Source organism: Somniosus microcephalus, chromosome 3, assembly GCF_052327205.1.
Source record: "Somniosus microcephalus isolate GS21.2 chromosome 3, FLI_Smic_1.0, whole genome shotgun sequence".
NCBI lineage: Eukaryota > Metazoa > Chordata > Chondrichthyes > Squaliformes > Somniosidae > Somniosus > Somniosus microcephalus.
The window spans coordinates 40,407,358-40,431,923 of record NC_140989.1 but is presented as its reverse complement, the minus strand read 5'-3'; the positions used below and the strand labels follow the sequence as shown (position 1 = coordinate 40,431,923).

General features: G+C 44.6%; 1 protein-coding gene across 1 annotated transcript in view; it reads left to right on the top strand.

The window, feature by feature from the left end:
• Positions 1-24,566, top strand: part of mtr (5-methyltetrahydrofolate-homocysteine methyltransferase) — a 93,414-nt gene that overhangs the window by 57,862 nt on the left and 10,986 nt on the right. Inside the window, exons 24-29 of the mRNA XM_085980207.1 lie at positions 558-678; positions 16,833-16,914; positions 20,260-20,358; positions 20,793-20,868; positions 23,179-23,334; positions 23,678-23,874. Coding sequence (XP_085836333.1) covers positions 558-678; positions 16,833-16,914; positions 20,260-20,358; positions 20,793-20,868; positions 23,179-23,334; positions 23,678-23,874 — 731 coding nt within the window. The remainder of the gene's footprint in view (positions 1-557; positions 679-16,832; positions 16,915-20,259; positions 20,359-20,792; positions 20,869-23,178; positions 23,335-23,677; positions 23,875-24,566) is intronic.

The following is a 24,566-nucleotide window of genomic DNA, read 5'->3' as shown; positions in this document are numbered from 1 at the left end:
GTCTTCACCCTGGGCGCACCATTGCAATGAGCAAGAAGGGGGGTGGGCGGGTGCATGAAGCTGATCCTGAACTTTTACCAAGGACATTCCACAACTTATATATATATTTATTTTTAATCTACATCCCTTTTATGCAAGCTCCTCGCCACCTCTGTGGCCCTCTCAAGATTGTTACCAAGCAGTACTGTGGGGAAAGACTGCAATTCTAGTGCATTTGGAAGCAGATTATTTTCTCTCCTACCTTCTCTTGCCCCATGCCTCCAGGTCACAAGGGCAAGCAGCTAATCTGCCCCAGGCCTCACCTCTGCACGTGCTCTCTCAGCCAGCTGCTAGGAAATGCACAAAGGTGGCTTCAGAAGTACATTTCTCTCATTTTCCCTCTCTTCCTGGTCTCTACCTGATACTGTTGCACAGCTCTGTGTCCGAGATTGGCAGTTCAAAGCCCCAGGCTTAGATCTCACCACTGGGTAGCACATCTGCCCCAAGTGTTCATTTAGTTGTTAAACCAGATTTGTGAATGTGTACAGCTCTACATTTTCTTCTCAACTTTATGGCAGATATTATTGGCCTGTCTGGTCTTGTCACGCCATCTTTGGATGAAATGATATATGTTGCCAAGGAAATGGAACGAATAGGTATGAAAATGCCTTTACTGATTGGCGGAGCAACAACCTCAAAGTAAGTAACTAGTTAGAGTAGAGTTTTATCATTTCCTCTGTCAAGTTTAATACAAATAATCCTCAAACCAAACTGAACAAATTTTTTATAACTACTATAAAATATATTGGCCCGTAATGTGCGGTCAGCGGCGAAGCAAAGGCGTTTGCCACTGGCCCCGAAGTAAGCTTCCCGCAAAGATCTCGCGATCTCTGTGGCAAGAAGTTTGGCTTTTCCCACGTGCAATTGAAATCAGCATAAGTTAATGGGGAATCCTTAACGCGAGTTGCTGTGATGCCAACAAGCTGTCTAAGCAGCCAATCACAAGGCAGAATTCTCAGGCAGCAAACCAGGTAGTGAGTAAGCTCCTTTGATTCTAACTTTAAAAAAATGTTATACAGGAAACTTTGTGATATCCGGTACCGACGGGACTGAGCTGTTGCCGTCCCATCAAAACTGCCGGACAAACCAGCGCTAATGTTAAAACATACGGAAGCTTTTGAGCTCCGTATCTAGCAACAAACCCTGTTGCTTGCTTCTAAACAGTCGGCCATAGCTTGCAAGCGTTTCTGTAGCTAAGCAACAGCTTTAGCTAGACCTTGCAGAGCCTGACTGGTTGGAAAAAAAAGCAACGAAAAGAAAAAAACTTACTGAACCGACTCCTGAATTTTGCCGGTGGCTCGAGCATTCTGGACAGTTAACCTCTGGATAAACCAAAGTTTCCTGTAGCGAGCAAAACAAAGATTGGTGCTTTCACATGGGGAAAAGGTAAACCTGAAATAAAGATGAACAAACTTTTCTTTAAAAATTTTTTTCAAAGTTTCTTAAGTTAATTTTTATTAAAATGGATAAATTTGACACGCCACAAAATTAAAATTAATTTTTCAGGGCCATAATGTTTGTTTAGCAGTCTATACGCTTTTAAAACCCCAGTTACGTCTAATCCAAAGGTCTAACTTTTAATGGGGTATTTAACCGTGATATTACTGCGGAAGAGCCAAAGTTTTCGTCCGTTTCCCTGATTTGACAGATTACACAGATTGCCGACTATGGGGTGGGGGGGCGGTGTCCATAGCACAGTCAGTGTCGGAGCAGTGAATGACTGATTGCAACTTCAGGATTTTCGTGTTGGGATGCGCATGTGCTAAACCTTGAAGTTGCGGTCAGTGTCAAAGGGTTAATAACAACGAATGCTGTTTGTTCGTTGTTATTACCCACAGCAAATTCCGGGCCATTATTTTGCTTTGCATGTGTGAGAAATACAATTTTCTTGAAAACCTTTGCGTGGGAGATAGGAAGAAATGATTAGATACAGGACAATAGCTTCCTTATCAATGAAGATAATAGATTTTATCTTCGTAAAGGCTGAAACCATCCAATTTATGCACACACCTTATACTACTCTAAACCCTTTCACTGATACAGACTTGTATGTAGGTTGTAACAAAATTATTAAGGATGCTATGATCTGGATTTCTTTTTACTCATTTGGCTCCATATATTTGTCTTAAAAGCTTCTCATAGCCATACATTCTTCTGTAAAATGCTCAGTAATTACTAGCTTTGAGAGAGAACCACAGAGCAACTAGAACCCAGTGACACCTTGTATGACCAGAACTGTAGGTGAAAGACTTCATAAAAAGAGATATAAATAAAAGGAAAAAAATTGCAAATGCTGGAAATCTGAAATCACTTTATTCTGATGATGGCTTATACCGCAAATGTTCCCATCTACTGTACTTTCTTAACAGATGCTGACTGTGTAGTTCCAGCAATTTTTGTTTCCATTAATAGAAATAGCTGTTGCTTGTGTAGCATTTGTACTAGCTTACACTTAATCAGCCTGTCTTAACCTCAGTCCATCAAAGAATTGAGTTAATTTCCATGACCTGGTAGCATTTTTTGTCGAGCACATTAAGTTTATTACTCCATTTGACCTGAGGTCACGTCATAGTTTGTGGCCTTTTATTTTATTTTTCCTTGGGCAGTAAATAGTGAGGACTTGCTATCCTTCATTCATTTATATATATATATTTTTTTATTCGTTCAAGGGATGTGGGCGTCGCTGGCAAGGCTGGCATTTATTGCCTATCCCTAATTGCCCTTGAGAAGGTGGTGGTGAGCCGCCACCGTGAACCGCTGCAGTCTGTGCGGTGAAGATACTCCCACAGTGCTGTTAGGGAGGGAGTTCCAGGATTTTGACCCAGCGACGATGAAGGAACGGTGATATACTTCTAAGTCAGGATGGTGTGTGACTTGGAGGGGAACTTGGAGGTGGTGGTGTTCCCATGCGTCTGCTGCCCTTGTCCTTCTAGGTGGTAGAGGTTGCGAGTTTGGGAGGTGCTGCCGAAGAAGCCTTGGCGAGTTGCTGCAGTGCATCTTGTGGGATGGTACACACTGCAGCCACGGTACGCTGATGGTGGTGGAAGTGAATGTTTAAGGTGGTGGATGAGGTGCCAATCAAGCGGGCTGCTTTGTCCTGTATGGTGTTGAGCTTCTTGAGTGTTGTTGGAGCTGCACTCATCCAGGCAAGTGGAGAGTATTCCATCACACTCCTTACTTGTGCTTTGTAGATGGTGGAAAGGCTTTGGGGGGGTCAGGAGGTGAGACACTCGCCGCAGAATACCGAGCCTCTGACCTGCTCTTGTTGCCACAGTATTTATGTGGCTGGTTCAGTTAAGTGTCTGGTCAATGGTGACCCCCCCAGGATGTTGATGGTGGGGGATTTGGCGATGGTAATGCCGTAGAATGTCAAGGGGCTTGTTTGAGATAGTCATTGCCTGGCACTTCTGTGGCGCGAATGTTACCTGCCGCTTATCAGCCCAAGCCTGAATGTCATCACACATAGAAACATAGAAGATAGGAGTAGGCCATTGGGCCCCTCGAGCCTGCTCCGCCATTCAATGAGATCATGGCTGATCATCCAAATTCAGTACCCTGTCCCTGCTTTCTCCCCATATCCCTTGATCCCTTTAGCCTCAAGAAATATATCCAACTCCTTCTTGAATATATTTAATGAATTGGCCTCAACTGCCCTGTGTGGCAGAGAATTCCACAGGTTCACCACTCTCTGGATGAAGAAATTCCTCCTCATCTCAGTCCTAAATGGCTTACCCCTTATCCTTCGACTGTGACCCGCCATCGGGAACATCCTTCCTGCATCTAGTCTGTCTAGTCCTGTTAGAATTTTATAAGTTTCAATGAGATCCCCTCTCATTCTTCTAAACTCTAGTGAATATAAGCCTAATCAACCTAATCTCTCTTCATACGTCATTCCTGCCATCCCAGGAATCAAGGTCTTGTTGCATGCAGGCATGGACTGCTTCATTATCTGAGGAATTGCGAATGGTACTGAACACTGTGCAGTCATCAGCGAACATCCCCATTTCTGACCTTATGTTGGAGGGAAGGTCATTGATGAAGCAGCTGAAGATGGTTCGGCCTAGGACACTGCCCTGAGGAACTCCTGCAGCGATGTCCTGGGGCTGTGATGATTGACCTTCAACCACCACAACCATCTTCCTTTGTGCTAGGTATGACTCCAGCCAGTGGAGAGTTTTCCCTCCGATTCCCATTGACTTCAGTTTTACTAGGGCTCCTTGATGCCACACTCGGTCAAATACTGCCTTGATGTCAAGGGCAGTCACTCTCGCCTCACCTCTGGAATGCAGCTCTTTTGTCCATGTTTGGACCAAGGCTGTAATGAGGTCTGGAGCCGAGTGGTCCTGGCGGAACCCAAACTGGGCATCAGTGAGAAGATTATTGGTGAGTAAGTGCTGCTTGATAGCACTGTCAAAGACACCTTCCATCACTTTGCTGATAATTGAGAGTAGACTGATGGGGTGGTAATTGGCCAGATTGGATTTGTCCTGCTATTTGTGGACAAGATATACCTGGGCAGTTTTCCATCAGAACATAAGACTTGGGAGCAGCAGTAGGTCATTTGGCCCCTCAAGCCTGCTCCGCTTTTCAATAAGATCATGGCTGATCTGATCTTGGCCTCAACTCCACTTCCCTGCCCACTCCCCATAACCCTTGACTCCCTTACCTTTCAAAAATCTGTCTATCTCCACCTTAAATATATTCAATGACCCAGCCTCCACATCTCTCTGGGGAAGAGAATTCCAAAGATTCACGACCCTCTGAGAGAAGAAATTCCTAATTTCCGATTTAAATGGGTGCCCCCTTATTCTGAAATTATGCCCCCTAGTTCTAGATTCCCCCACGAGGGGAAACATCCCTCTGTATCTACGCTGTCAAGCCATCTCAGAATCTTTTATGTTTCAATAAGATCCCCTCTCATTCTTCTAAACTCCAATGAGTATAGGCCCAACCTGTTCAACCTTTCTTCATAAGACAACCCCTTCATCTCCAGAATCAACCTCGTGAACCTTCGCTGAACTGCTTCCAATGCAAGTATATCCTTCCTTAAATAAGGAGACCAAAACTGTACGCCGTACTCCAGATGTGGTCTCACCAACACCCTGTACAGTTGTAACTGGACTTCCCTACTTTTATACTCCATTTCCTTTACAATAAAGGCCAACACTCCATTTGCCTTCCTAATTACTTGCTGCACCTGCATGCTAACGTTTTGTGATTCACGTACAAGGACCCCCAGATCCCCCTCTACCTCAACATTTTGTAATCTCTCCCCATTTTAAATAATAATTTGCTTTTTTTATCTTTCCTACCAAAGTGGATAACCTTGCATTTTCCCACATTAAACTCCGTCTGCCAGATTTTTGCCCACTCACTTAGCCTATCTATATCCCTTTGGAGATTCTTTGCATCCTCCACACAATTTGCTTTCCCACCTATCTTTGTAACATCAGCAAATTTGGCTACATTACACTCGGTCCCTTCATCCAAGTCATTAATATAGATTGTAAATAGTTGAGGCCCCAGCACTGATTCCTGTGGCAACCCAATTCACAATTCACAATTCAAATCGCTTTATTGGCATGATAAGGTACATCTTATGTTGCCAAAGCATCAAAATACATTTATGGTTGAACACATAAACGCAGTTCTATTCATACAGTGTATAAACAGGTATATCCCTGAGTGTATAAATATACATTTGCATTGTTTATATATACTCTTTTCTTAGTTTACTGGTTGTCCCTCTGTTCATGGCAAGCTGTAACATAGTGTGCCGCCAGTGTTACACAGCTTCTCTCCTCCCCCAGTAGGAATGGGAGTTTTTGGTTGTCATTCAGATTTCTGAATTCAGGGCATATTTGTGAGAATTTTTGGTAGAAATTCTCCCTGATGCCCTGATATTTTCCACAGGCTGTGAGGAAGTGCATCTCTGTCTCCACTACTCCCTGACTGCAGTGAGAGCATATCCTGTCTTCTCTTGGCAGCCTGGTCTGCCTGTGTCTGCCTTTTTCGATCGCTAGGCTATGTTTGCTAAGTCTGTACCTTGTCAAGGTTCTTCTCAGTTTGTTATCCTTTACCATGGTCAGGTAATCAGCTATGTTGTATTGTCTGTTTAGGGCCAAGTAGCAAATGAGTTTGCTTTGGGTTTTTGTTGTTTCTGCCCAATATGTCAGATATTTTTCCTTTTGCTTAGCGACGATTGTGTTGGGTCGAATTCTTTGTGTTACCCTGTCACTGTCCTGGGGCTGGTTATTGTTAGTATTGTTAGTAGTTATTTCACTGAGTCCCAGGACTAGTTGACTGAGGGTATTCTTTTTTATGGTCAGCTCTTGGCATTTCAGGGCGTCGTAGTGATAGCATTGGGGGTTGCTCATTTGTAGGTGATTCCAAAATTTGGTGGCTCTTTTTTGGATAGTGATTATTAATGGATATTGGCCTAGTTCCGCCCTGCATGCATTGTTTACTGTTTTCCTTTGAGTCCGGAGGATACTTTTACAGAATTCTGCATGTAGGATCTCAATTGGGTGTTTGTCCCATTTTGCAAATTCTTGTTGTGTTAGCGGTCCCCATACCTCACTGCCATAGAGTGCAATTGGTTCAATTACTGATTTGAAAATTTTGAGCCAAATGCTAATTGGGATTTCTATTTGGATTGATTTTTTGATGGCATAGAAAGCCCTTCTTGCTTTCTCTTTCAGTTCATTCACAGCCAGTTTGAAGTTTCCCGTAGAACTGATTTTTAGGCCCAAGTATGTGTAGTTAGTGGTTTGTTCAATTTTGGTTGTTCCTACTGTGAAATTTATTTTGGGTCCCTGATGTTTGGATCTTTGCTGGAACACAAGGACTTTGTTTTTTGGGGGATTTATTGTCAGGGCCCAAGTCTGGCAGTACGACTCCAGCAGGTCCAGGTTCTGCTGTAGACCCTCTTTAGTTGGTGACAGCAGAACCAGGTCGTCTGCATAGAGGAGGAATTTAACCTTGGATTCATATAGGGTGAGGCCGGGTGCTGTAGATTGTTCAAGTAGTTTTGCCAATCCATTTATGTAAATATTAAAGAGTGTCGGTGAGATTGGCGCGCCCTGCGTCACCCCCCGTCCCTGTGGGAAGTATTTTGTTTGTTTGTCTCCAATTTTAACTGCACATTTGTTGTTTGTATACATTGATTTAATTACATCATATGTTTTCCCTCCTACCCCGCTTTCGATAAGTTTCAGGAATAAACCGTCATGCCAGATGGAGTCGAAAGCCTTCTGGAAATCTACAAAGCATGCGTAGATTTTGCTTTTGTTATGGTGAACGTGTTACAGTTTACCAACCTGAAAATTACCCATTTATCCTGACACTCTGTTTTCTGTTAGTTAGCCATTCCTCTCCCCATGCTAATATATTACCCCTAACCCCATGAGCTCTTATCTTGTGTAGTAACCTTTTATGTGGCACCTTATCGAATGCCTTCTGGAAATCCAAATACACGACATCTACTGGTTCCCCTTTATCCACCCCGCTCGTTACATCCTCAAAGAACTCCAGCAAATTTGTCAGATATGATTTCCCTTTCATAAAACCATGCTGACTCTGCTTGACTATATTATGATTTTCTAAATGCCCTGCTACCACTTCCTTAATGATGGACTCCATTGACAGATGTTAGGCTAACTGGTCGATAGTTGCCTGCTTTCTGTCTCCCTCCTTTCTTAAATAGGGCCGTTACATTTGCAGTTTTCCAACCCGCTGGGACCTCTCCAGAATCCAGGGAATTTTGGTAGATTACAACCAATGCATCCACTATCTCTATAGCCATCTCTTTTAAGACTCTAGGATGCAGGCCATCGGGTCCTGGGGACTTGTCCACCTTTAGTCCCATTAGTTTGCCTAGTACTTTCTCTCGTGATAGTGATTGTTTAAGTTCCCACCCCACCCCACCCCAATAGCCCCTTGATTATCCATTATTGGGATAGAAACATAGAAGATAGGAGCAGGAGTAGGCCTTTCGGCCCTTCGAGCCTGCTCCGCCATTCAACGAGATCATGGCTGATCATCCAAACCCTAGCACCCGGTCCCTACACCGACAGCCATCCCACCCAAGCTCTATCCCCGTAACCCCACGTATTTAATCCCCCCTAACACTAAGGGCCAATTTTTTTTATCATGGCCAATCAACCTAACCCGCACATCTTTGGACTGTGGGAGGAAACCGGAGCACCCGGAGGAAACCCACGCAAACACGGGGAGAATGTGCAAACTCCACACAGACAGTCACCCGAGGCCGGATTTGAACCCGGGTCCCTGGTGTTGTGAGGCAACAGTGCTAACCACTATGCCACCTGCTTTTAGTGTCTTCTACCGTGAAGACTGATACAAAATATTGTCCGATAGATGCCAGTGATGTAGCTGTACTGGAACAGCTTGGCTAGAGGCGTGGCTAGTTCTGGAGCACAAGTCTTCAGCACGACAGCCGGGATGTTGTCGGGGCCCATAGCCTTTGCTGTATCCAATGCGCTCAGCCGTTTCTTGATATCACGTGTTGTGAATCGAATTGGCTGAAGAATGACTTCTTGATGGTGGGGACCTCTGGAGGAGGCCAATATGGATCATCCATTTGGCACTTCTGGCTGAAGATGGTTGTAAACGCTTCAGCATTGTCTTTTGCATTCACGTGCTGGGCTTCACCATCATTGAGGATGGGGATATTCATGGAGCCTCCTCCTCCCTTTAGCTGTTTAATGGTCCACCACCATTCACGACTGGATGTGGCAGGACTGCAGAGCTTTGATCTGATCTGTTGATTGTGGTATCGCTTAGCCCTGTCTATAGCATGCTGCTTCCGCTTTTTGTGTTGCAGCATCCCCAGGTTGGCACCTCAACTTTAGGTACGCCTGATGCTGCTCCTGGCATGCTCTTCTACACTCCTTATTGAACCCGGGTTGGTCCCATGGCAATGAGTGAGGGATATGCCGGGCCATGAGGTTACAGAGTGTGGTGGAATACAATTCTGCTGCTACTGATGGCCCACAGAGCCTCATGGATGCCCAGTTTTGAGCTGCTAGATCTGTTCTGAATCTATCCTATTTAACACGGTGGTAGTGCCACACAACACGGTGGAGGGTGTCCTCAGTGTGAAGACGGGACTTCTGCTCCACAATGACTGTGCGGTGGTCACTGCTCCCAATACGGTCATGGACAGATGCCTCTGCGACCGGTAGATTGGTGAGGACGAGGTCAAGTAGGTTTTTCCCTTGTGTTGGTTTTCTCACCATGAGACTCCAGGGCCCCATCTTCCCGACTGTATACCACTGTGCCGCCACCCTTGGTGGATCTGTCCTGCCGGTGGGACAGGACATACCCTGGGACGATGATGGAGGAGTTTGGGACATTGGCTGAAAGGTATGATTCTGTGAGTATGACTGTCAGGCTGTTGTTTGACTGACTGGTCTGTGGGACAGCTCTCCCAATTTTGGCACAAGTCCCCAGATGTTGGTGAGGAGAGCTTTGCAGGGTCGACTGGGCTGGGTGTGCCATTGTCATGTCCGTAGCTGATGCTGGGTGGTCCGTCCTGTTTTATTCTTGTTACTGTTTTTCGTAGTGGTTTGTTACAACTGAGTGGCTTGCTAGACCATTTCAGAGGGCAGTTAAGAGTCGAGGAATTTATTTTTAAATAGCACTGGATTGTGGAGCAATGAACTGGGGATTAGTGTTGTAATTGGTCCATGCCCGTATGCAACAAGACCTGGACGACGTTCAGGCTTGGGCTGATAAGTGGCAGGTAACATTCGCGCCACACAAGTGCCAGGCAATGACGATCTCCAACAAGCGAGAGTCTAACTACCGCCCCTTGACATTCAATGACATTACCATCGCCAAACCCCCCCACCAACAACATCCTGGAGGCCACCATTGACCAGAAACTTAACTGGACCAGCCATATAAATACTGTGGCAACAAGAGCAGGTCAGAGGCTAGGTGTTCTGCGGCAAGTGTCTCACCTCCTGACTCCCCAAAGCTTTCTATCATCTATAAGGCACAAGTAAGGAGTGTGATGGAACACTCTCCACTTGCCTGAATAAGTGCAGCTCCAACAACACAAGAAGCTCGACACCATCCAGGACAAAGCAGCCCGCTTGATTGGTACCCCATCCACCACCTTAAACATTCACTCCCTCCACCAGCGGCGCACTGTGGCTGCAGTGTGTACCATCTACAAGATGCACTGCAGCAACTCGCCAAGGCTTCTTCGGCAACACCTCCCAAACCCGCGACCTCTTCCACCTAAAAGGACACGGGCAGCAGGCGCATGGGAACACCACCACCTCCAAGTTCCCCTTCAAGTCACACACCATCCTGACTTAGAAGTATAATGCCGTTCCTTCATTGTCGCTGGGTCAAGATCCTGGAACTCCCTCCCTAACAGCACTGTGGGAGTACCTTCACCACACGGACTGCAGCGGTTCAAGAAGGCGGCTCACGACCACCTTCTTGAGGGCAATTAGGGATGGGCAATAAATGCTGGCCTTGCCAGCGACGGGCCCACATCCCACAAACAAATTTAAAAAAAATTTTTTTTTTTAAATTTGAGAAATAAAGCTGCTTTCAACTTTTAAATCTAGCAGACACAAAGCACCCATTCATTCTGATCATCCGTTTCACACACAGCTTTGGGGGCGGGTGGGGTTGATAAACTAGAATGAGTTGACAAATTGGTCAACAAATGTGCATTCGCAATCTTCCAAATCATGGAGAACAATTACAGTTGAACATGCTGTGTAATGTAAATGTTCCATTGGTCTGACATGCTGCTGCCTAACATTTTGGCTGTTGCGTGCAGATGCTTGGTGATTCTTTCTCCTCTCCTCATTAAGCCATTGTCAGTGTTTTCTCTAACCACTTTCTTCAGCACCTATTACTTTCTCCTGTTCCAGAATAGCCCTGACTGAATGCAACTCTTTATTAAGTAACAGGCTGGGTCATGGACCCTTGTTTAATAACTGTACATTATCCCTTTTTTTCTTCCCTGTCCTGCCCATTTTCTCCTCCTCCCCATCTCTCCTGAATCATTATTAAGTGCTGGCTAGGATGTGGGTGTTTGGTGTTGAGTTCCCTGATCATTTATCATGAGCGAGCCTGGACAGTAAATGTTAGCAGGTCAGGTTATTTGACTGTGGTGGCCTTGCAGCCAAGCCCAGTTCTGTCCTCGCCCAACATCCACACTTTGGCGCTTCCAGCAAGAGTGCCTGAATTGTAATCAGGAGAGGTAACTTGCTAATTTTCCACGTCCCTTGCTCATAAAGGTCAAGGCAGTGTAGTGATTTGGGTAAAAATAAGCAGTGTGTGACAGGAAGGGACAGAGAGTTTAATGGTAGCAGTGCAGCAGATAATAAGGTCAAAGCAGGGAATAATGGTAAAAAATTTAAATTAAAGGCTCTTTATCTGAATGCACAAAGCATTCGTAACAGGATAGATGAACTAGTGGCACAAATAGAGATAAATGGGTTTGATCTGAGAGCCATTATAGAGACATGGTTGCAAGGTGTCTAAGGTTGGGAACTATATGCTCCAGAGTACTTGACGTTTCGAAAAGACAGGCAGAATGGAAAAGGAGGGGGAGTAGCCCTGATAATAAAGGATGACATAAGGCCGGGAAACTGTTAAAGTGGCGGAGGGTGTCGGAAGAGTCGCGGATGTAGTTGGGAAGGGACTGGAAAAGGGGAGAAAAAAGAGTCCAGATAAGAAGAAATCTTTCTATTAGGCACTTTACAGCCTTCTGGACTTAACATCGAGTTCAACAATTTCAGACTATAAATTGGCCCCTGTAGTTCGTTCTTTTTTATTCTCTTGTTTCCTCACATGGTAGCTGTTAATGTTGTTGCCATCATCATCCACACATCATCGAGAGCCATCTTTTGTTTCTTAACTTGTCCCATTACCTTTTGCCGTACACTATCATCCTTTTTGTCATTCAATCTCTCCTGCCTGCCATCCCATCACAGACCTTCCCTTTGTTCTTTCCTCCCCTCCTCCCTGCCCCCGCTTAATCATCTCTCCTCCCGAACCTTTTCCAGTTCTGACGACGGGCTCGACCCTAAACGTTGAACATAAGATATTAAGAACATAAGAAATAGGAGTAGGAGTAGGCCAATCGGCCCCTCGAGCCTGCTCCGCCATTCAATAAGATCATGGCTGATCTGATCCTAACCACCAATCTACTATCATAGAACCATCTCCTGAATCTAACAGAATTAGACACACGAAATAGGAGCAGGATCAGGCTACACGGCCCCTGGGCCCGCTCCGCTACCCACAGGGCCATGTCCGATCCGAACCTAGACTCGTGTCCAAATTCCTGCCCGCTCCCCGTAACCCTTAATTCCCTTTACTTCTAGGAAACTGTCTATTTCTGTTTTAAATTTATGTAATGATGTAGCTTCTACAGCTTTTTGGGGCAGCATATTCCATGGACCGACCACCCTCCTGGGTGAAGTAGTTCCTCCTCATCTCAGTTTTGAAAGAGCAGCCCCTTATTCTAAGACTATGCCCCCTAGTTCTAGTTTCACCCATCATCGGGAACATCCTCCCCGCATCCACCCGATCCAACCCCTTCACAATCTTATTTGTTTCAATAAGATCGCCTCTCATTCTTCTGAACTCCAATGAGTAGAGTCCCAATCTACTCAACCTCTCCTCATATGTCCATCCCCTCATCCCCGGGATTAACCGAGTGAACCTTCTTTGTACTGACTCGAGAGCGAGTATGTCTTTTCTTAAGTATGGACACCAGAACTGTATGCAGTATTCCAGGTGTGGTTTCACCAATACCTTGTACAACTGAAGCAATACCTCCCTATTTTTATATTCTATCCCCCTAGCAATGAAAGCCAACATTCCATTGGCCTTCTTAATCACTTGCTGCACCTGCATACTAACCTTTTGAGTTTCGTGCACCAGGACCCCCCAGATCCCTTTGTACTTCAGTACTTTCCAGTTTCTTGCCATTAAGATAATAACTTGCTCTATGATTTTTCCTGCCAAAGTGCATAACCTCACACTTTCCAGTATTGTATTCCATCTGCGAAATCTCTGCCCACTTACTTAGCCTGTCTATGTCCCCTTGCAGGTTTTTTATGTCCTCCTCACTCACTACTTTCCCCCCCATCTTAGTATCATCTGCAAACTTTGATATGTTACACTCGGTCCCCTCCTCCAAATCGTTAATATAGATTGTAAAGAGTTGGGGACCCAGCACTGACCCCTGCGGAACGCCACTAGTTACTGATTGCCAGTCTGAGAATGAACCATTTATCCCAACTCTCTGCCTTCTGTTAGATAGCCAATCCTCTATCCATGCCAGAATATTACCCCCAATCCCGTGATTTTTTATCTTAAGCAATAATCTTTTGTGTGGCACCTTGTCAAATGCCTTTTAGAAGTCTAAATACACTACGTCCACTGGTTCCCCTTTATCCACCCTATATGTTACTTCCTCAAAGAACTCCAGCAAATTTGTCAAACATGACTTCCCCTTCATAAAACCATGCTGACTTTGTCCTATTAAATTATGATTATCCAAATGTCCTGTTACTGTCTCCTTAATAATGGACTCCAAAATTTTACCTACCACAGATGTTAGGCTAACTGGTCTATAGTTTCCAGCCTTCTGTCTACTGCCCTTTTTAAATAAGGGTGTTACATTAGCAGTTTTCCAGTCTGCCGGGACCTTTGCTGAATCCAGGGAGTTTTGGAAAATTATTACCAATGCATCCACAATCCCTACCGCCACTTCCCTCAAGACTCTAGGATGTAAGCCATCAGGTCCAGGTGATTTATCCGCCTTGAGTCCCATTATTTTACCGAGTACCACTTCCTTAGTGATTTTGATCGTGTTTAGCTCCTCCCCCCCCTATAGCCCCCTGTTTGTCCAGTGTTGGGATATGTTTAGTGTCCTCTACTGTAAAGACTGATACAAAATATTCATTCAGTGTTTTTACCATCTCCATATTTCCCACCATTAATTTCCCGGTCTCATCCTCTAAGGGACCAACATTTACTTTAGTCACCCTTTTTTCTTTTTATATAACTATAAAAACTCTTACTATCTGTTTTTATATTTTTTGCTAATTTACTTTCATAATCTATCTTCTCTTTCTTAATCAATCTTTTTGTTATTTTTTGCTGTCTTTTAAAGTTTTCCCAATCCTCTATCCTCCCACTAGATTTGGCTACCTTATATGCCCTTGTTTTTAGTCAAATACTATCCTTAATTTCTTTACTTAGCCACGGGTGGCTGTCTTTTCTTTTACACCCTTTTCTTCTCAGTGGAATATTTTTTTTGGAAGTTGTAAAATAACTCCTTAAATGTACACCACTGATCATGTATCGTCTTACCCTTTAATCTATTTTCCCAATCCACTCTACTCAATTCCGCTCTCATACCTTCATAGTCTCCTTTATTCAAGCTTAGCACGCTTGTTTGAGATCCAACCTTCTCGCCCTCTAATTGAATATGGAATTCAACCATGTTATGGTCACTCATTCCAAGGGGATCCTTTACTAGGACATTTTTAATTAATCCTGTCTCGTTACACAGGACCAGATCTAAGGTTGCTTGCCCCCTGGTCGGTTCAGTTGCATACTGCTCAAGAAATCCATCCCTAATACACTCAATGAACTCATCCTCAAGGCAGCCCTGCCCAATTTGATTTGTCCAATTAATATGATAGTTAAAATCCCCCATAATTATAGATGTTCCCTTATTACAAGCCTCAACTATTTCCTGATTGATACTCCGTCCAACATAGTTGCAACTGTTCGGAGGCCTATAGACTACGCCCACTAGTGTTTTTTTCCCCTTATTATTCCTTACCTCCACCCAAACTGTTTCATTATCCTGATCTTTTGACCCAATATCATTTCTCTGTATTACAGTGATTCCTTCCTTTATTAACATAGCCACCCCTTCCTTCCTGATCGTTAAATAACCTGGTATGTTTAATTCCCAGGCATTGTCACCCTGCAGCCATGTTTCTGTAATGGCCACAAGATCATACCCATATGTAGTTATTTGTGCCATTAACTCGTCTATTTTGTTATGAATGCTACGTGCATTCAGATAGAGAACTTTCAAATATGTTTTGTGACACTTAGTTCCTGCTTTTGCCCTTTTTATTACTTTACCTTTTACTCCATACCTTCTGCCCCTTCCTGACACGCTCTGGTTTTTAATTTCCCCACTGCTACCTAAGTCTATGACCTTCTCTGTTGTCATTTTTATTATTTGCTCTCTAGGAACCTCCCCCCCCACTAGTTAGTTTAAAGCCCTCTCTACAGCCCTAGTTATATGATCCGCCAGGACTCTAGTCCCAGCACTGGCCAAGTGAAGCCCGTCCCAACGGAACAGCTCCCTCCTGCCCCAGTACTGGTGCCAGTGTCCCAGGAAGCAAAACCCATTTCTCCCACACCAGTCTTTGAGCCGTGCATTTAACTCTCTAATTTTATTTGTCCTAGCCAAATTCGCTCGTGGCTCAGGTAACCCTTGAGGTTCTGTTTTTTTAATTTGAGTTGATTCTGTTTCTCCTCTCTTCGATGCTCCCTGATCTGCTGAGTGTTACCAGCACTTTCTGTTGTTATTTCACATTTCCAGCATCCGCAGTATTTTGCTATTGTAGTACTGTTAATGAGTTATTGTCTGGTGTACTCCAGGCTTGACCACCTCCTATTTGCAACGACTGCAGATTTAGGCCTAGAAATTCAGTCGCGTTTGCGCCCACTTATTGGCTAAAGAGTGGTTTGCGCCGGAAGTTTTTTAGCGCCCGAAATTCAGTTGGTCCCTAACATCGGCGTTAGCCGGTAGCGCTGCGCCGGCACCGATGACATCATCGGTGTGCGCAGCGCCCCGGCTCCAATGCGATTCCGTGCCGACCGCCAAATTCAGTTGCGACCGCCTCGCCCGTGGCGGCCGCAAACAGCGTTTGAAAAACGGTGCCTTGCAGCTCCGAGAGGCCGGCGCATAAAGGTGGACGGGCGGTCGGCCGCTTTCCCAGCGGCCGCCTGGCCGCACCTCCCTCCCCGGACTCCTGCGCCACCCCCCCGCGGCATTGGTGTCTGACTCCCGCGAGCCCGGCACTTCTCCGTGGTGCCGGGCTCATTTGCCGGGGGAATCCAGCGGCGATCTCACGGCTGCAGGCAGCTCCTCCTTAAGAGAAGGAGGAGGCCTGCAGTACCCCAGCCTGCCGCACCGCATCGGGTGCCGCAGCGGCAGCTGGACGCCTGCAATTGACTTTCATCGCCCCAAGCGAGGCGGCCAAACCCTGCAATAGCGCCCGCCTCCGTCTTGGGGCGCTGCAACTGAATTTCAGGCGGGCGCTACGGGAATCCGGGCGAGTGCTAAATTTCGGGCGCTAAAGACCTGGCGGGGCCTTACTGAATTTCTAGGCCTTAGTCTTTAATGTGTGTGTATATATATTTATATAAAGAAAAGCTTACTTATGGCTGCTCTACCTATACTTACTTACAACCAACCCAACTAAGATGTGAAAACATTGCACAGAGTGGGAGCCTTCCTAGTCTCTGTGGCTCAGCTACTCACTGCCTTGACCAGTTGAACCACTGGGAGTGTCAACTACCACATTCTTATATTGACTTTGATAGGTTGCATCCATTTGCATCTAAATTGGGAGTGGGACTAGCTGAAGTGCTTTTGGAGAGAGCCGGCATTGGCTCAACGGGCTGAATGGCCTCCTTCTGTGCTGTAACCATTCGATGATTCTCTGATTTTATCAAATTGCTTTTCATGTTTTCAGAACACACACAGCTGTCAAAATTGCGCCAAGGTATAGTGCACCTGCAATTCATGTTCTAGATGCTTCTAAGGGTGTTGTTGTGGTAAGTGTTCCTGTAAGATTGCCCTTGCATCTACCTTGTAACTGACTGGAGGATTATTTGTCTTTTTGGAGTTTAGTTTCTCCTTTTTCGGTGATGTTGCTCATTCTGACTTATTTTATCATCCCCTTTTTGCAGTAAGGAGGACTTGGCAGATACTCCGACAAAATTTTCATCTAATCACCACATTATCTTTGCAACTGAAGTTCAAAAACTTGTATAAACATTGGTATCAGGAAACATCCATTCCGCTACTGGCAGACAATCTAAATCTAAGTCATCTCTGCTATGAAACTGATGGTTTCATCTACCACTATTAAAATCGGCCTATGTTTAGTATTTTAATTGGGGAAAAATTGCATTAATGGGGTGGTGATGGCCTCAAAATAACATCATTAGACTTGCCGTTCAGGTAATGCCACGCTCCGGCCACCGCCATTTTGAATGGGCACCCAGAGCACCTGGCTGTTTAAGGCAGGAGACCTCTTGATTATGCAAATCATGGACTTATGACATCCCTAGTTGCCCTGAGCAAGTGGTGATGGGCCTTCTCCGTGAATCACTGGAGGAGTCCTTGTGGTTCACCTCCCGCTTCTAAACTCACTATTACACAAACACTGCCCCTTTCACCTCCCGCTTCTAAACTCACTATTACACAAACACTGCCCCTTTCACCTCCCGCTTCTAAACTCACTATTACACAAACACTGCCCCTTTCACCTCCCGCTTCTAAACTCACTATTACACAAACACTGCCCCTTTCACCTCCCGCTTCTAAACTCACTATTACACAAACACTGCCCCTTTCACCTCCCGCTTCTAAACTCACTATTACACAAACACTGCCCCTTTCACCTCCCGCTATTAAACTCACTATTACACAAACACTGCCCCTTTCACCTCCCGCTTCTAAACTCACTATCACACAAACACTGCCCCTTTCACCTCCCGCTTCTAAACTCACTATTACACAAACACCGCCCCTTTCACCTCCCGCTTCTAAACTCACTATTACACAAACACTGCCCCTTTCACCTCCCGCTTCTAAACTCACTATTACACAAACACTGCCCCTTTCACCTCCCATTATTAAACTCACTATTACACAAACACTGCCCCTTTCACCTCCCGCTATTAAACTCACTATTACACAAACACTGCCCCTTTCACCTCCCGCTTCTAAACTCGCTATTACACAAACACTGCCCCTTTCACCTCCTGCTTCTAAACTCACTATTACATAAACACTGCCCCTTTCACCTCCCGCTTCTAAACTCACTATTACATAAACACTGCCCCTTTCACCTCCCGCTATTAAACTCACTATTACACAAACACTGCCCCTTTCACCTCCCGCTTCTAAACTCACTATTACACAAACACTGCCCCTTTCACCTCCCGCTAATAGACTCACTATCACACAAACACTGCCCCTTTCACCTCCCGCTTCTAAACTCACTATTACACAAACACTGCCCCTTTCACCTCCCGCTTCTAAACTCACTATTACACAAACACTGCCCCTTTCACCTCCTGCTTCTAAACTCACTATTACACAAACACTGCCCCTTTCACCTCCCGCTATTAAACTCGCTATTACACAAACACTGCCCCTTTCACCTCCCGCTTCTAAACTCACTATTACATAAACACTGCCCCTTTCACCTCCCGCTATTAAACTCACTATTACACAAACACTGCCCCTTTCACCTCCCGCTACTAAACTCACTATTACACAAACACTGCCCCTTTCACCTCCCGCTTCTAAACTCACTATTACACAAACACTGCCCCTTTCACCTCCCGCTTCTAAACTCACTATTACACAAACACTGCCCCTTTCACCTCCTGCTTCTAAACTCACTTACACAAACACTGCCCCTTTCACCTCCCGCTATTAAACTCACTATCACACAAACACTGCCCCTTTCACCTCCCGCTTCTAAACTCACTATTACATAAACACTGCCCCTTTCACCTCCCGCTTCTAAACTCACTATTACACAAACACTGCCCCTTTCACCTCCCGCTATTAAACTCACTATTACACAAACACTGCCCCTTTCACCTCCCGCTACTAAACTCACTATTACACAAACACTGCCCCTTTCACCTCCCGCTACTAAACTCACTATTACACAAACACTGCCCCTTTCACCTCCCGCTACTAAACTCACTATTACATAAACACTGCCCCTTTCACCTCCCGCTTCTAAACTCACTATTACACAAACACTGCCCCTTTCACCTCCCGCTTCTAAACTCACTATTACACAAACACTGCCCCTTTCACCTCCCGCTTCTAAACTCACTATTACACAAACACTGCCCCTTTCACCTCCCGCTTCTAAACTCACTATTACACAAACACTGCCCCTTTCACCTCCCGCTTCTAAACTCACTATTACACAAACACTGCCCCTTTCACCTCCCGCTTCTAAACTCACTATTACACAAACACTGCCCCTTTCACCTCCTGCTACTAAACTCACTATTACACAAACACTGCCCCTTTCACCTCCCGCTTCTAAACTCACTATTACACAAACACTGCCCCTTTCACCTCCCGCTATTAAACTCACTATTACACAAACACTGCCCCTTTCACCTCCCGCTACTAAACTCACTATTACACAAACACTGCCCCTTTCACCTCCCGCTTCTAAACTCACTATTACACAAACACTGCCCCTTTCACCTCCCGCTTCTAAACTCACTATTACACAAACACTGCCCCTTTCACCTCCCGCTATTAAACTCACTATTACACAAACACTGCCCCTTTCACCTCCCGCTTCTAAACTCACTATTACACAAACACTGCCCCTTTCACCTCCCACTACTAAACTCTCTATTACACAAACACTGCCCCTTTCACCTCCTGCTTCTAAACTCACTATTACACAAACACTGCCCCTTTCACCTCCTGCTTCTAAACTCACTATTACACAAACACTGCCCCTTTCACCTCCCACTATTAAACTCACTATTACACAAACACTGCCCCTTTCACCTCCCGCTATTAAACTCACTATTACACAAACACTGCCCCTTTCACTCACTAATACTTGTTACATCAACACAGATCCTTTTGCTTCCCGCTTGGATAGTAAGTCCCATAATTATCTAACAACTTTAATGTAGTGAAATGTCTTAAGTGCGAGACAGGATGTGGGCAGCAGAACTTTGGATGTTTTGAAAACTATCTTTTCCATTGACTTGTAAAATATAATTTTACTGTCTCTCAACTTGTATCACGTACAGTCACTTTTATACTGCACTGAACATAGTGTTTCAACACTTCTTAGCTTGCAGTGTGTCATTAATCTCTTGTTCTTTAAATTGCAGTGCTCTCAACTTTTAGATGATGACCTGAAAGATGATTACTTTGAGGAAATAACTGAAGAATATGAAGAGATTCGACAGGATTATTATGACTTTTTAATGGTCAGTTTAGAAATTAATTTGTACATCAAATACTTAAGGGGACATAATGGTTCCTCTTTTTCTGAGGGGAGGGAAAGAGACGAAGGGTATTTTCTGTGAATGCGAATAGGTCCGGATTGAATAGTAGAGATATGAGGATGGATAAATACTTTGGAGTTTGGTTTGGGGGATAAACAAGTATTTATGAGATACTTTCCCTCGGGAGGTTAAATGGCTGAGGGTGAGTCCATGTTAGAGCAATTACACATGGTCTGAGGAAGGAGTGAGCTAATGGACCAATTAGCCTTTTCTCGCCCCATTCTTACATTCTTATGTTTGTAACAAGTTTTGACCATTCTGATCTCTTTGCAATTATTGCCGAGTAGGAGATCGGATACATTTGGTGAGTGTCACAGGTCTGTCTGTTCGCTGATCAGAAATCTTACCGTTTGCAGGACAGAAAATATTTAACGTTGGGGCAAGCCAGGAACAGAGGATTTCACATAGACTGGCTCTCCCATCCTAAACCAGGTCAGTAGCCACAGAATTTATCCACCGAATAACATTCTCCTCGTCACCGGCAGATTTGAGTCACTACTGTAGAAATTAAAGTTTTCTTTTTTAATGTATATTTTTCTTTTATGTTTGTTTTGTTCATCTTGCATCAAAGGAGCGACACAAGACCTTATTTCTAGGAGTGTACCACGAGGAAACCTGCAGATATCTCCCAGATTATCTTAGTCCTACGTTTTCTTTTTTCTAATATACTTTCCTTCCTTTTTTTTCACTGGAGGAAGTACCTGCAACCAGCACTTCTCCCTCTTGAGAATGTAAAATTGCCTAACCAGAAGGAGGACTGAGGAATATAGAGATTGTAATAGATCTGTTTGATCCACATAGGGGTTTGGAAGAGAATGCAGAGATTTACATGGGGAAGTGGTGGTGCGTCCATGATTTGAGGTGTTCTGCATGAAATGAATGGGCCTGATGATCCAAGTGTTCTGTTCTCATTCTGAGCTTTGTCTTTATGGGTAGAATCACGAGTGCAAACGTGTGCACCACTGTATGGGGCAGCTTGATGAGTAGTTCACCATTATGATTCAGAGGGTTAGTCCCTTTGCAAGAGAAGAGCTAATAACTCCCAGCACAGTGTTTCTCACTCAGATAACTGTTTCATTGCTACTATATGCTTGAGATATTATTACTGCTGCCAAAATGATCTGGATGTTTCAAAAATGGAAGTAATGTTACCATGGAGGGTGGGAGCCTGCAGTAAGATGCAATACAATACATAGATTCCTAAAGTTAAAATATCAGGCTAATAATGAGAATCAAAGTTTCTAAGGGAAGACTTCTCTCACCAGGCTCAGTTAATTTGGGCCCAGTGGGAGAGGAACAGGCAGAGTTGTTGGTGCCAGATGTTTAGGGTAAATGCTTTGTGTAACTCTCCAGTTATTAGAATAAACATTGGGATTTTTGGTGGTGCAGTTTGTCAGTTATCTAATACGTTATTGCATGTACGGTAGCGTAGTGGTTATGTTACTGGACTAGCAATCCAGAGGCCTGGACTAATGATCTGGAGACGCAAGTTCAAATCCCACCACGGCAGCTGGGGAATTTAAATTCAGTTAATTAAATAAACCTGGAATGAAAAGCTAGTATCCGAAATGGTGACCGTGCAAGCCACTCAGTTGTACTGAACCGCTACAAAGAGGTGTCGTGGACTGCAGTGGTTCAAAAAAGCGGCTCGCCGCCATCTTCTCGGGGACAATTGGGGATGGACAATAAATGTTGGCCTTGCCAGCGACTCCCAGATCCCGTGAACGAATTTTTTTTAAAAAAAGGTGCGATTCTACATGTGTATTCTCATCGGCACTGTCCGTGAAAGGCACCACGTAGGAGCCCAGAGATACCCCACCAAGAGGCAGGAGAAATCAGTGGAAGAGTCGCTCTGGGACACACTTGGGCGATGAGTAGTAGCCAATTACAGACCAGCACTACTGGGAGTGGGGTATGGGAGCAGGAAATCTCGGGCATCAGCAGGTGTAGTGCAGGGAAAAGGAAGAAAATTACACACTAAAATTGCCCCTGCTTTGTGCATCACTGTCTATAATTTCAAAGAACTTGTCTATTAAAAGAATTTGGTGGAATTTGGGCTGTGTGAGCAATGCAAATAAAAATGTATTGGTTTTCGAAGTTCTCACTAGTCACTGCTGTTGCCTCTTGCTCTATCTCACTTCCTTACCTGACTGCCTTAAATATTGTTATTCATTTTGTGCATCAGAACTTTTTTTCCCCTCAATTTTTTTTTTGTTGCCTTTTTTCATTGACTCCTCGTTTTGATTCCAGTGCACAATTATCCAATTTGAGATATGGCACTCCTTTGCCAGTCCCCCTTTAGTGAGAGGTGTGAAAGCATACTGATTTGGATTTTCCCTCCCCCCTCAATGGTAAAAAGCTGCATTTCTCTAACTTCTCCTTTGCTATTCCCTCTTCCTGCCCCTCCCCTCCCATGACCAAAGCCAAGATTGGAAGCTGTCTGGGTATTCACAAAGAATCTGGCATCCTCTCTCTCACTGTTGGAAGATGTATTGCGTGTATAAAACAAGGGTGTCGTGCACTTTTAATACGGTTATACAGACATGATGGATTTGTGGTGGCTTACTATAAATAAACTGGATAAATGTGTTTGACTGTACCAGCTACTGTGGTGTTGAATGATCAGGGAGAACAATTATTAATCTATGGAGAAAAATGATTGATTTAAAAAAAAAAATCAAACACCGTTGTTTCTGTTCGATGCACTTTTAAAGTGATCAGAATAATGTCATTCTTTTGCAGTGAAGCCGACGTTCATTGGCACCCAATCCTTTAAAGATTATGATCTGCAGAGACTGATGAGCTACATTGATTGGAAACCTTTCTTTGATGTTTGGCAGCTAAAGGGAAAATACCCAAATCGAGGATTTCCCAAAATCTTTAAAGACAAGACTGTTGGTTAGTGCCGATAAAATTGCTCTTCCAAATTAATTAAGGCTTCGTATTAAAGTTGCATTCTGCTATTTTCTTCACCATAAGCTGTCAATACTATTTTATGGTGGTGTGGTTAAGATGCCCATCAACCGAATTGGACAATTTGAAGGCCATGCTACCCTAATCTTTGTAAATAACATGAAAAGTAGCATTCCTTTTTTTGTTGTTGCGTCCACTGGCCACATCGAGCAGTCTCAAGTATAGGCCAAAAGTCGCCACGCACTGGCCGGAGAATGTGCTGTCTAAATCATACCCTACCTCAACACCCTCCCCTCATAATAGGTATAACCTGTTAATCAACCTGTAGGTGAAGAAGCCAAGAAGGTTTTTCAAGATGCGCAGAATATGCTGAACACACTGATTGAAGAGAAGAGGTTGAAGGCCAGAGGAATTATAGGCTTCTGGCCAGCGCAAAGTGTTGGCGATGACATACACTTGTTTGCAGAGGATATTTTCCCCCACACTGGTGAACCAGTGGCTAAGTTTCATGGTTTACGGCAACAGGTACGACTTTTTCTTGTCAGTTAAAAAGACTTGGCTCCTCCAGTTTCTCGATTGGTAAATGCACTCCCCAGTGGGGTACTGAGACATGCAGACCAGGTAAGTCTTGGATATGATCCCTCACCTGTGCTGTATTAGCTGATCTCTGCTGGGGTGTTAGGTCACTGGTTAGGGAAGGGACAGACCAGCAGTGGTCCCCACCTGATCACTGGCTAGTGATACCTGCTGGAAACAAAACACGCGAGGACATGATTGGCCTCAGTTGTGCTGCCCTCCACAGTTGAATAGTCTGTCGGCACGCACTGTTTAGACTCTCAAATTATTAACCGCATTTGGATGTGGTATTGGAGGGCACCCATATCCCAGCAAGAGTGCACGCCTTTCAGAGGTGAGAAAATTGGCAGCAAAAAATTAATCATGTGGGGTTGTTTTCTGCTTTTGAAACGTTAAGTCTATAATTTGAGGCTAACATTCTATTCAAGGTTAGAATATATTTGGATTTTTAAAACCTAGTAATGGCATAAGTGTCTGTCTTGCTCTCTGCAACAATTGTCTTTTGCCTGACCAGTGGAAGTTTACTTCTGTGTGGGCTGCCCCAGGTCAAGCTCCATTTCCTGGGGGTGGGGGCGGAAGGAAGGGCAGGCATCCAACAGATTTCTCCCCACACCAGGCAGCGTAGCTCAGACATTAGCTGC